General features: G+C 44.0%; 1 protein-coding gene across 1 annotated transcript in view; it reads right to left on the minus strand.

Moving 5' to 3' along the window:
• The window catches only part of Atp10a (ATPase phospholipid transporting 10A (putative)), a 163483-nt gene extending 151231 nt beyond the window's left edge, over positions 1-12252 (minus strand). Inside the window, exon 1 of the mRNA XM_028785673.1 lies at positions 11560-12252. Within this exon, the coding sequence (XP_028641506.1) occupies positions 11560-12020 (461 nt within the window). The 5' untranslated portion in view covers positions 12021-12252. The remainder of the gene's footprint in view (positions 1-11559) is intronic.
• Between the last annotated feature and the right edge of the window lie 1302 nt (positions 12253-13554).

Below are 13554 nucleotides of genomic sequence, written 5' to 3' on the forward strand. Positions count from 1 at the left end.
CTCTAGAACCATAAGCCAAAATAAATGTTCTCTTAAGTTGCTTTAGGGCATGGTGTTTTGCCACAGCAACAGAAAAAAAAACCCTACATATTAAAATTCTATAAGGAATTACAAAGATTAAGTACTAATACTCCCTCCGCCCTCAAATCATCCAGTCAGGAGAGGGATAATCAGATGAATAGTCATATCGCAAAATATAAATATTTGAAAAGCACACCGTCCCTTTCAGAATCAAGGAGACACAAATTATAGTTGCTTTGGGAGTCCAACCTCTCCATGGTCAGAATGGCTGTCATCAACAAAAAGAATGACATCAAATGCTGCTTAGCAGTTAGAATAAAAGAAACTTTTTATAGTGCTGGGTAGATTAGCTAGTGCAGCCACAGTGGACAGCAACACTCAGGTCCCACAAAAGGCTAGAAAAAAGCTCCTGTGCTATCCCCTGCTACCCACTCTCAGGTGTATATATCTAAAGGATCCTAAGTCAGCACACAGATACCTGCATGTCCATGTTTATCCATAAAACTAAAACATGGGAGCCTAGATGTTCCCCAATAGATGAATGGATAAAGAAAATGTGCTATGTAATACTTAGCTGTAAAGGAGAATGAAACTGGATCATTGGAAAGGATCTATCTACAGGGGAAGATGATGCAAAAACAAGATGCCTATGGAATACATGCAGTATGAAAGCAAGGACTATCTAGGGAAAGGAGATAGACCAGCAAAAAGAAAGGAGAGAGGATATGAGATTGGGAACAAAAAAGAACAAAGAATAGCCAGGCAAGGCTGGCTCATGCCTTTAATCCCAGTAATCAGGAGACAAGGCAGGCAGATCTCTGAGTTTCAGGCCAGCCTGACCTTCAGAGTGCCAGGAGAGACAAGGCTAAACACATGAAGGGGAGTGGAGGCAGGGAATCAGGAGGGGGGTGGGAATTAATTAATGTTTTTGAAGCTGCAAATAGTGTTCTCTGATGGAGTACCCAGCACCAGGGGGGAAAAATCAAATTCATAGCTTTTTACAGACACCAGCTTCCATTTTGAGCCTTTGTAGTAAAGCTGAAGGAATGGGGAATGTTAACATTAGCTCCAAGTGAGGAAGAAGCTCAATGATAAGAGTATGCACTGGATTCAAATACTCAGTATGACACAGCGGGACTGGGAGGGGAGTAAATGAACTATATGCAAGAATTCTGCGCTGTTTTTATAACTTGCCCATGAGTCTAAAATTATTTCAAAATAAAGTTACTAAATGTAGCAAGATGATTGATATGTCTATAAAAAGATAAAGAGAAGGGAGATATGTTCTATGGAGGTATGGTGAGGTATGGGGGAAGAGGATGTCTCAGCAGGCCTATGCCAAGGCATCCCTTCCCCCTGAGGGACCAGCTACGTGATGGTACAGTATAGAATAGTTTATTCAGGGCACGTGGAGAGTAGTCAAAAGAGTAGTAAAAGCATAGAAAGAGAGTAGAGAAGTAGAGGAGTAGCGGCCAACCATGAGCTCATGGAGAGAGAGGGTGGGAGGGGCAAGAGGACAGAGTGGGTGCAAGATGGCAAGAGACCAAGAGAGAAACAAGAGAGAAAGGAGGGTGCAAACAGTCCCTTATAGTGAGTTAGGCCTACTTGGCTGTTGCCAGATAACTGTGGAGTGGCACTTAGACAGAATGCTAACACTAATTGTTTCTCATTGGAAGACAAAAGAGAGAACAACACCAAGCACTTCTGGTGTTTTGTTTTATTTTGTTTTGTTTCTGTTTGAGCTGTACAAAGTAAGGACTCCTTGTAAGTAAGAATTATTTCCACCTTCCAGCAACTCTGGAGATGCAGGGAAGGTCTCCCAAGCACTGCCCTGTCTCACAGCAACAAGGTAACAGCATTAGGTCTCTAAATGAAGTCAAGATATAACGCCTATGAACATAGTTTTGGCCAAAGCAAATTTAAACCTGAGCCTGATGAAGCTCTAAGGAAGTGTCGAGAAACATGGTAAGAAAACTACAGGCGTTCCCAGCAAGTCACAGGCCTTACAGCACAAAGAGCCTAATTGCTGAAAATAAATTCTAAAGTCAAACCAAGAGAAATGGGCAGGAGAGGTATCATAATGGCAATTTACATACTGAAAGAGATTTAAGAATTTACCAGCTAGCCAGGCGGTGGTGGTATACGCCTTTAATCCCAGCCCTTGGGAGGCAGAGGCAGGCGTATTTCTGAGTTCAAGGCCAGCCTGGTCTACCGAGTGAGTTCCAGGACAGCCAGAGCTATACAGAGAAACCCTGTCTCGAAAAACAAAACAAAACAAAAAAAAGAATTTACCAGCTAATTGCAACCAATAGACTTTATATGGATCATATTCAAACATACAAATTGAATGAGTCCACGTAAGACCTGTGGATATTGAAACTGGGCTATTTAATAATTTAAAGAACCTAAGAATTTTAGGAATGGTAATGTTATTTGTAGGTTCATTTGCTACAACCATCAGGTTTTTTTTAAACCATCTACAGATAAAATGTTACGATGACTGAGAGTTACTTCAAAATAAGTGGATGGTGATACAGAGAATTACCCTTATGAGATGACCCTGTACTACACAGGGAGACCCTGTCTCAGAAAACTGAGAAGGTCGGAACACAGACAAGCAACTCTGGCAGAATTACAGTAGCTTCAGAGGCCATAGAGCCTCGGGGCGCACATCCTTCTTTTCTGGCTAACACTATTTCCCTGATTAACACTAGAGTTGTAAACAGCCTTGCCACTCCTAAGGAGTTCAATTACCATATGAAAGGTGAAAGAATCTGGAGTTTCCTGAGGCCCATTATAACAAAGCTGCCTCCTCCCAGTCAAGAGAATACAATCCCAGTTCTACCTCAAGGCCCCAAAACTATACACTGCTGTCTCCTTTTTACAAAGCAAAATCCGGCAGGTATGCTTGGGGGAAAGACTTCAACTGAGGAACTCAAAGCTCTGGAGAGGAAGAGACAAGCACTCCAGGAAAGAGAAAGGGAGGCAGGCACACTGAAGGAGAAACGGGAGGAAGTCAGGATACAGGGCAAGTCATTGTGGGAGGAAAGAAAAACAACTGGTTCGGAGAGTATCACGTTCTCAACTCTACTGAAACAACAAGCACTAAGATCAGTGAGAACAGGTTAGAAGTAACAGAGCAGCCGAAAATAAAGGAAATGAAAAAGGGCAATTCCGAAAGACAGACAGACAGACAGACAGACAGATAGATATACATGATATAATAGGTCATGCAGCAGACCGAAGACAAAGTCAAGCATAGAAATGTATCTCAGTTATAGAACACTTAGAATGTGTAAGACTAGGTTTAATCCCATGGCAGGAAAAAAGCAAGATAACTCAGATAAGGGGAAGTGATAAATTAGAAAACGTTTGTATGAGGAAGAGATGCAGATCAAGCACCAAGGTTCCATGTACACTACAGTAGGGATCATCTTTGATATACTCTTCAGTCACTGCTGCCCCCCAGGTTAGCCTATTGATATCTGTGGCCTACAGCTCAAAGGATGAGAACTCTGTTTCCAGGGTGCTAGATTGATTTATTTTTAAAAAGACGGCTGTAGAAAGACATAAGTAGGAAAGAGAGAGAGACCTTAAGTAGGACCATGTTTATTCATACTGAAGGGGCATCTTATCACCCACAAGTGCAGGTGACCAAAACACACACAGGGGAAGTCGGAAAATGGCCCCTTTTATAGAGCAGGAAAGACTTCTGTAGTCCACCAAGGATGCTGAGAAGTGTAGTCCTTCAACCGGAAGCTATCATTCCTAACTCTGAGAGGATAGACAAGTGTGGAGAGGGAGAGAGACTAGTTTTTATTGCCATCATACAGTCTTCTGTTATCTCCCATCATATAGGATTCTGTGTATGTTGTCAAAGTGAAACCTAAAATGAGTAAATCAGAACAAGTTTAAAATAAACTTAAAGTTTGCTTAATGTGCAATAATATTCAAAGCCAGAAATATTTTAAGAATTGGCTATGAAAGATTGAATGTTTGAGTAAAATGGGTTAAATTTACAAAACACTCACATGGCAGGAAAATCTCAGGCTCGGGCAGTTCTTGGAGCAAGACCTATCCCTCCAGAGTACATTGCAAGATAGCTTCACTATAGGACAAAGAAGCCTGGGAATAAGATCTTCCAGAAGTCTGCTGCTTCTGCCTCTGGATGCATAGGACTGACTACCTCTGGCTGTGCTGGTCTGACCAGGTATGGTCATGTAGGCCAAAGCAGGGGAGAAAAACACAAAACATAAAACCTCCTTATCTAAAGATGAATTACACCCCTGTCTCAGATGATAGAGGGGTGGATTCTCTGGCCCAGTGGAGGATTTCAGACTCTGCACCCACACTTTAAATGTCTCAAACAACAGGGAGGCAAATTCTGCCCTCAGTGTTTCCCAAACTGACATAAGGGGATACTGTGAACAGGGCAAGCTTGTACCTAAGCCTACCACCTAACTAGTATGAGACCACGTGTTAGTTCTTTGTCATGCCCTCTACCCTGACATTCAATTCATCCTCTTAGGAAAAGCTAACTTCAGGGACTATACCCTAACCATACACGTTCCCTCATTAAAAGAGGATCTTAGATACTTGGCCATCAAACTCAGTTTTAGATCATCATTCAAAATACCCAAATAGTATCTTTGATGGTTTTATTGTAGAGTAACATACGATTCAAGGATTACAAAGAGTTTAGCAATAAGCTTATGGATGTTTTCTAAAACATTCCAAAAGCCAATACTAATTTAAATTTGTTATTTTGCTTTACAAATTATACCTCTAAACTAGTGATCTATTTTTAAGCAGAATGGTGTTAAGAAATATGCTTACTGTTGTTAGTACATGGAGATCTAAAGATTTGCCCATGGACAAAAGGGGCAAAAAAGAGTTGGCTTTAGCTTTCTTTGTTAATTTAATTTATAATGTAAATTATTTATTACTGAGTTGATATGACTGACTGCTTTCATCTGTTGGCTGAGTGTATGGGATGGGAATGTAGATTTTTAAAAAGGTTCTTTTAGTGGAGTTAATTTTGAAAACTTCATAAATAATTTACTCTTGACATGATGTCACTGACTTGGGTAGTATCTTAAGATGTTCTAGGGCAGTGGTTCTAAACCTGTGGGTTTCAACCCCTTAGGCATCGAATGATCCTTTCACAGGGGTCGCATATCAGATATTCTCCACATTGAATATTTACATTAAAATTCCTAAAAGTAGCAAACTTACAATTATGAAGCCGCAATGAAATAATTTTATGGTTAGGAGTCACCATAATATGAGGTATATTAAGGGTCACAGCATTAGGAAAGTTGAGAACCACTGTTCTAGAATGTTCTTGAGGAAAAACCAAGGCAGTCACTATCTCTGGGCATATACTTTTAAAATGGAAATTGAAAATAATTTCTTTTGGGAGAATACAACTTAAATTAACTCTTTTCACAGCTTGGCATGTAAAATGTATTTACTATATAACCTTGGGTTTAACAGTTTGATATTAACAAAATATATATTGTCATGGTTTTAGATAATAGATATGGTCATTTAAGGTGACAGTCCCAAATTTTAAAATATTTAGCTTGTCAAATAGTGTCTGGTTTTGTTCATTAAATAATAGCTGGTATTGTCAATATTTAATAATATTTAGAGCAAATATACAAAGTTTATCATATGTGAAAGCAACAAATACCACAAATACAACAAACACCACTTAAACATTGTTGTGGTTTGAAAAGATATGGCCTCCCGACTCAGATGTTTAAGTGCTTGGCCCATAGGAAGTGTTGTTATTAGACAGTGGAAACTTGTTTGGTTAGGTATGTTCTTATTAGAGAAAGTGTTTCACTGTGGGGCAGGTTTTGAGGTCTCCTATGTTCAAGCTAGGCCCAGTGGGGCCCACAATTTCCTTCTGCTGCCTAAGAATCAAGATGTAGAACATTTGGCTCCTCCAGCACCATGTCAGCCTGAATGCTTCCCACTCTGACTAAACCTCTGAAATTGTAAGCCAGCCTCAATTCAATGTTTTTCTTTGTAAGAATTGCTGTGGTCATAGTGTCTCTTCACAGCACTGAAACCCTAACTAAGACAGACACTTTCTGTTCAGATTCATTCCTTGGATGCTGACTTTATTTACAAAGCTTCGAAAGTGCTTGTTTCTTGTCCCTTACTTACAGAAGTCTGATGTTAACAAACAGCCAATTAAAGAACTTCTACAGAACTCTGGTACGTGGTCAACTTTACAACTGAATTTAACTTATGTTAATCTTGATGTAAACCTTTTCCTCATATAGCCTTGACTCAATATTTTTCACAAAGTTGTACAGTTATTATCTCCTGACGTATATTCTATATTTCTATCAACTAAGTTTTATCATAACCCCTTGAATGGACCCTCCTCTGAGACACTCATAATTGCTGCTTCAGCCTTGAAACAGTTACCAAGAGATGAAACAGTTCGGTGACCACTAAAAGGGGCCTAATGAGGCATGGTCCATCCAACTCATCACTGTTCTTTCCACTCTGGACATTGATTTCGGGACTCAGAGTGAAAACAGCCGGACTGAAGCCTTCTTTGCATCGATTAACCTCTCTGTGTCACTAGCTCAGATCAGCTTAACATCCTTCAGGACCACCTTGACTCCTTGACTGATACAGTACTCCAAAATTAAATAGCACTACATCTGACTACTGCTAAGGATGGGATCTATGTCCTCCTCAAACAATACTGCTTCCAGGCCAGCAAATCCTAACTGGTTTGAAACAGAACCTAAAAACAGAGGAACCAGGCAAGAATGCCTCTGGTACCCTCCCACTCTGGCTCCTCCTCTTGATCTGTTTTCTTCCTTATTATCCGTATACCTGTGTTTTTACCCTGCCTTTTAAATGTTTCATTTACTGAACTTCAGTCTCTACCCAAAGAAAATGTATCATGTAATCTCTCCCAATACCTCTTTCCCTACAAAAGCTCCATATATTCCTAATATATCTGCAAAAAAAAAAAAAGACCTTTTAGATGCTGTGGCAAAACTCTGGCTAAAAGGGCCCTTTATCCTTTTACCCTGTAAATTCTTTACATTAGCCCTCTATTTTCTCCTCTGATGCTTTGTAACTCCCTGCTACTTCTGCTAGCTCATTTTGGTGCAACAATCCTGCCAATGGGACCAGTCACTGCCACCCTGAATCAACTCTATGCCCACTCTCTCCCACCTCTGTTGCTCCCTATCCCTCAAACTCCCTAGGAAATCTCTGTTTGATTCTGTAAGCAAACCTTCTGCTTGGAGGCCTCTCATACCTCTTTCTGGAGTCTCTTTAGGAATGTAGGATCACAATTCCCTGATCCATCATAGCCAATCAAGTTAAGACTCTCCCCCAGGTACAGGACCAGAGGACCCTGAGGTACCCACTTTGACAAAGACTCTCTTCATCAGAAACCAGCTATAACACGTCTGTCCTGCATTTTTTTGTATCCTCTCATAGTTAGGAATGTAGCTTACTGCTGAAGGTCTACTTCCAGCTTCTCTTTTGGACTACAGAAGTCACTTCCTCCCCATAAGAGGCCACCTCTCATCATCCCTTGGAGACATTTTGGCCATCTCATACATGAGTGACAAGATGCCCATCTCTGTGAATAAACATGGTCCTACGTCGGGCCAGACAAAGCTCTATTTCTTTCTGACTAGTCTATCTACAGGTGTGTCTTTTTGATAAGCTAACACTGATCACTTTCCAGACAATAGTAAAAGGGTGAGTCCTTCTGTTCCTTTACCACATCTCACAGCCAACCCTCCATACCTGCAGGTTACACATCTAAGGGCCCAACCAAACTTGAAGTAAACCTAAGCAATACAAAAGAACAACTCTTTAGATAGTATTTCCAATGTATTAAGTATTAAGTCATCTAGAGTTGAGTTAAAGTACCCAGGAGGATGTGTGACAGTCTGATGCAAAGAACTACACTCTTCACATAAGAAATTGAAGCGTACTTGGTAATTGGTACCCACATAATCCCTGCTGTACACTTCATCTGTAGATTGCTATCAGCTATACATTGTAGAGACTCTTGCCCTGGACTCCTACCAGAACATATGCTAACAGTGGACTATCCAGCTCAGACTGTCTCTCTCAAGCCCTGTCCTACAGACAGATATTTCTCAAGCCCACTAAGTGTGGCTCAGGAGATCTCCCTCAATAGAGTCTGCAATCCACTAGAAGATAAAACGTGTTCAGAACATAAGACAATGACTTTGTAGCCTAGGAAGCTGCTCTCCTGACAAGTACTATAGAGGATCCTCAGAGCAAACAGCTCAAGAGCCCTGTGACTGGGAAGCACAAACACAAAATGCCATATGAAGAGTGCCATGTCATTAATTCACTTTCAAGGACAAGGTCCTGGGTAACGGCTCTCAAGCTTTCAGCTCAACATATTGGCTCCTACCTACATTCCCAGCTACTGACTTGAGGCCAGAAGTCAGGGCCAGCACACACACACACACACACACACACACACAGAGAGAGAGAGAGAGGGGGGGGAGAAAGACAGAGACAGAGAGACAGAGAGAGATGCTATGATTGAATAAATAACTCATTTGCACTGTAACTGAAGCATGGCACCTGGAATAGACATAAGACAGACTTCCACATTTTACAGTAGCCTGTGACTTCCTGTGCTTACAAAGATACTAGTCAGATTGACCTAACCCAAGTCTCTTCCTGAGGTCACCGAGTGCAATGACCCATGGGTCAAAGTTCATGTCCATCCTCACTGCATATGCCTTATAACTCATTCTTGGTCTCTCTATGCCCTGGCCACATGTGTTACTCCATTTCCACCATCCTTAATCTGCAGCACCCCCTGCACAACTCTTGTCACATTCCTCTCTGGTCCTTACATGGCAACCCCAGATCCTTACCTATGTTCTCTAAGAGGTGTCTCCTAGTAATCACCCTGCATTTTAGGGTCAAGAGCCAAGCCTAGGGCCTAGCTCAGGGCCCTAACTACAGCCCTAGATGGAACCCAGCTTCCTCCTTCTTTCATCCAAAGGGCCTGATAATATCAACCCCAAACTTCTCAGAATGGAAGAATTTGACCTGTCTTCTCATAACAAGGAAGAGAAGTGGGGCATAATCCTAACTGCCCTTCCCACAGTTAGGAAGTGATTAAAAAAAAAAAAAAGTAGTAACTTCCGCACTGAGATGATGACAAGGTCAAAGATGGAGGTGAGATACCTGAGGTGAGGCTCCACATATAGCCACATCTCTCTCAAGCCCACTGCCTTCCCTGGCAGAGAAGGGAAACTTCCAAGGGAAACTATTTAGGAATTTAACTTAGAGGCAGCTAGTACAGGAAATATCATAGGCCCCCTTGAAGGCTGTACTGAATTCTCAGGAACCAACTGGAAACCTAAACTTCGGTGGATGTGGTTTTACAATGTCAGTTCTCTGCCTCAGTTTTCTCATCCACAAAGCGGGGCTGTAATCAAAGGGCAAATGACAAAAGAGCAGCACTCTGTCAACTGAAAATAAAGGATTTCCTAAAGCTAATGTGTTTCTGAAAAGGAAGCTACTGGAATGACAGGCTGGATGGAAGTGGGAAGTATGCATTCACAGAGGCAGAGACTTCTAGAGCCCCACCTGGACGTGGACAGAAGACAGACAAGCAGTTGCCTGGAGTTAGAGACACTGAGGGCTTTGTATGAAGGATTCCACACTGGCTTGCTGAGGCTTCTGGTGAACAGGATTCAGGAAATTCCATAGCCCTTCCCATCCATGTCATCATGTCTGGTGACTAGCCAATGAGTACCTCTCCAGAACAAGCAATAGGCCTTACTCAAATGTGGGCCATCCCATAAGAATCACATCTTTCTACTTCACGCTCATTCCCGGGCCTTTTCCCAGACCTGCTAAGTAAGTCTAACACATTGAAGATCCGATACTTTAAAAAAAAAAAATGTGCCAGTGGTTCTTACAAAAAGTCAGAAAACCACAAGAAACCAGACCACTCTGCAATTAGCTGCAAGTTACTTAACCTCTCAGAATCTTAACATTGCCCAGGCAGTCAAAACATTCAAGTTGGCCTAGGCAACACAGCATGAACCCATATCAAAAACAAAAAACAAAACCCTCCTATAGACAAATGGATTCCCAGTCTTCTAAGTTATCCCAAGAGGCAGGCCCAACAACATCACGCATATATGCAAGGGTCAATTTGTCACTGAAAAGCAGGGCTTCTTCGGGTGGTCTCAGGCATGGTGGAAACTGAACAGGAGGAATGTCATCCAACTAAGATGTCATGTCCAACAAGGTAAACCAGAGGCAAACAATGAACTGAACTGTAGATGATGGCCAAGATATCACTTTCTTCAGGGGTCTCCCAGTTGATGGACAGAGAGCTCCAAGTTGATCTACCTCCATATGAGTATTCAGGTAGGGAATAAATGGAGAAGTTCACCTGGAAACCCTGGCTCACATCCAAGCCTTAGGATTCTCAGAGTAGGAGACTTCCATCAGAAGGAAGTAACTCTCAGGTCACCAACCTGGGAAGCTGCCCCTTAAGGCTTCTTTTCAACTGGAAACAAGTTTTGGTCACAAGGTGATAATGGTGGCCCACACCTTTGACCCCAGCACTCAGGAGGCAGAGGGATGCAGCTCTCTGAGTTAGAGGCCAGCCTGGTCTACCAAGTGAGCTGTAGGACAGCCAGGGCTATACAAAGAAATTGTCTCAGAAAACAAAACAAACAAACAAAAAAGGAAAGAAGGAAAAGAAACAACTACTGAGAGAAGGAAAGAGAGAGAGAGAGAGAGAGGAAGGAAGGAAGGAAGGAAGGAAGGAAGGAAGGAAGGAAGGAAGGGAGAGCCCCAGAATGTGGTGGCTCATGACTAATCCCAGCACTGAGGAGACTGAGGTAGGAAGATCACCACCAGTTCAGTAACCACCTGGGCTACATAAAGATCCTATCTCAAAAACACTGCAGGAAAGACAAGAAGGAGGAAGGGTAAGGAAAGGAGAGGCAAAGGAGAGAGGGACGGAGAGGGATACAGAGAGAGACAGGGAGAAGGAGCAAGGAGAGTAAAAAATGGTACCCAGGTTGTGGCTAGATCAGTTAACTTAAGTGGATGGACTGTTGTTTTTGACTGACCTTCAATCTGATCTGTGCCAGATGAATCAGAACTTTTTGTCCCAAGACAGCTATTATCTAAGACTGAGCTATAAATTCCTGTGTGTTAAATGCCATTGGTGACTTGGCCAAGGATTGAGACAGAACTTCAGGTGATCACATCATAGGCATAGGGCAGGGGCAGTGTGGATGTGACTGACCACGGGCAACCAGATGCCAACCATGGGTTTGTTCTGCTTTAGAAATTAACTTGAGTACTAGTCTAGAACAAGGGACCTGTGTGCACCCCTGCATCTAGGGCGCTGTTGTGTCCTTGAGGATGAACGACTTCACCTGGCCCAGGCTACTCCTCGGGGCTACCCTGGCCTCGCGCAAGTCACACCCAAAAACCCTTTTCCAGATGCTCAGTTTGGCTCACCTGCTGAAGACAAGACAGCCCAGGTGGTTGATTTCATGGTCTGAGCGGTGGCGGCTGTAGTCCTCCCACAGGTCCTTGATGGCTGTGACCGCCAGAATGAAGAGCACAGGAGCTAGTGCCAGGCCCGGCTGGAAGGCGTTCACCGCCGGCACAAAGTTGAGTAGCGCGATAACGACGAAGTACACATTGGCTAGGCGGTGGAACTGCTCAAAGAGGTTCTTGGGCAAGAAGGACAGCAGCGTGTACTTGGTGGTCTTAAGGCGGTTGTCGGCCAGGTGCTGGATGCAGCCGCGCATCAGCAGCCGCTCGCCCTTTGGGGCTCCTGCCGTGGAGTCCTCGGTGCCCAGAGGTGGCAGCAGGTTGGAGCGCACCGTGCGCGTCCTGCCCTCCCAGCGCCTTCGTCGCGGACGCCGCCGCCCCAGGGATGCGGACTCTTCGGCCGCCGTGGGCTCCCTCTCCATGGCCGCGTCCGGCTCCTCTGCCGATCGCGCCAGACTCCTAGGTGATCATCGCCCGGCGCCCTGGGGCTCCCATCCTGCGGGGACGTACAGAGACCACGGTCAGCGTGCTGCGCCCCGCCCAGCCCGCGCAGCCGGTCCAGCCTTCGAGGTCTACTAGTCCCCGCCGGGCGGGAGGTCGCGGGCGGGCCAGAGTTCTGCCCCTCGCAGTCCCCTCCCGCCGCCCAGGCGGCCTGGGCGGTTTCCGCCGAGGTGGCTCCTCTGCCCCGCCCTCACTCAGCGCCCAGATTCAGATTGGGCGGATAGCGGGGAAACAAAAAGAGCCCGCGCTGGAAACTTTAGAGAGCTTTACTTTCGTTTCTCTGAGGCATCCAGTTTAGTCCCAGAGAGTTTACAAACTCATTGTGCGTCTAAGAGAGGAAGACTGATTGAGAATCAGTCCGACCCATCCCCTCCTAGCCTGCGCGCTCTGACTAGAGCAGACAGACTTAATCTTGGACCAGGAAACGGTGTCTGGAGAGCTGGATTAGGACCTCTTCAAGGCTGGGTCACTTGTAGTTAAACCCAGAATCCCTGGTATACCGATTTTCTAGTTTTCAAATTATGTTTTGAAGAGCTCATTGCCACCTAAGAACTCTCCGAAAAGTCACTATTTCTGTCCTCCTACAAAACATCAGCCTGCACTTAGTTTCAGATAGAACTTTTTGGTGACCCAGAAATTTTCTTTTTCTAGTCTTACCATCAACTTTCTTTGTTCCCCAAATAGGATTTTTTTTTTATTTCTTCATAGACGAGAAGATTATCATATACATCCAACGAGATATTTGAGTTACTGTTTCCCTGCCTGGTGAACAAGGACTGAGATTCCCTAGGGCAGCTCTGATCTAGAGATCCAGAAAAAGACTTGGTAGAAAGTAAGGCTGATGGGCAGCTGAGGGAATGTGAGCAAAGGGTTCCTTTCCTGTTGGTGGGAGAGTGGAGTTTGTATACATTAAACACTGGGAGATTTGCAGGTGACTTTGGAAGGAGCTGGGAATCAGCCTACAGGTGAAGTAAGGCCCCACAGCTTCCACTCTGTGTGCCTCTTTACAGATACAGAGATGAGAAATTTGTAGTCTGGGAGGGCATGGCTGGGGGAACTAAATGAGAAATAGCTTTGGGGTACTCTGTGTCCAGATTTGAGGACCTTAACCTCTTCCTTTAACAGGCTAGCACTGCCTTTCTCTCCCTACCTCAGCAACATTTGCTAGCCCTAGGTACGTCATCTGAGGGTCCTGATCTGACTGTACTCAACTCACTTGTCTTCTCCCACCCCTCTTTTTGGGTGGTCCCAATCTTGTGCTCCTTGGTTTACATGCCACCCAGCTGTAGGAGGGTCTCATACTTGACCAAGCCTACAACATTCACTAGAATACAGCATTAGAAGAATAAAGTAACAGTTACAAAAGGAAGGAAGAGAGAGGGAAGGAGGAAAGGAGAGAGAAGAGGAGAGGAGAGGAGAGGAGGGGAGGGGAGGGGAGGGGAGGGGAGGGGAGGG

Source organism: Grammomys surdaster, unplaced genomic scaffold, assembly GCF_004785775.1.
Source record: "Grammomys surdaster isolate TR1022 unplaced genomic scaffold, NIH_TR_1.0 125311, whole genome shotgun sequence".
NCBI classification, from domain to species: Eukaryota; Metazoa; Chordata; class Mammalia; order Rodentia; family Muridae; genus Grammomys; species Grammomys surdaster.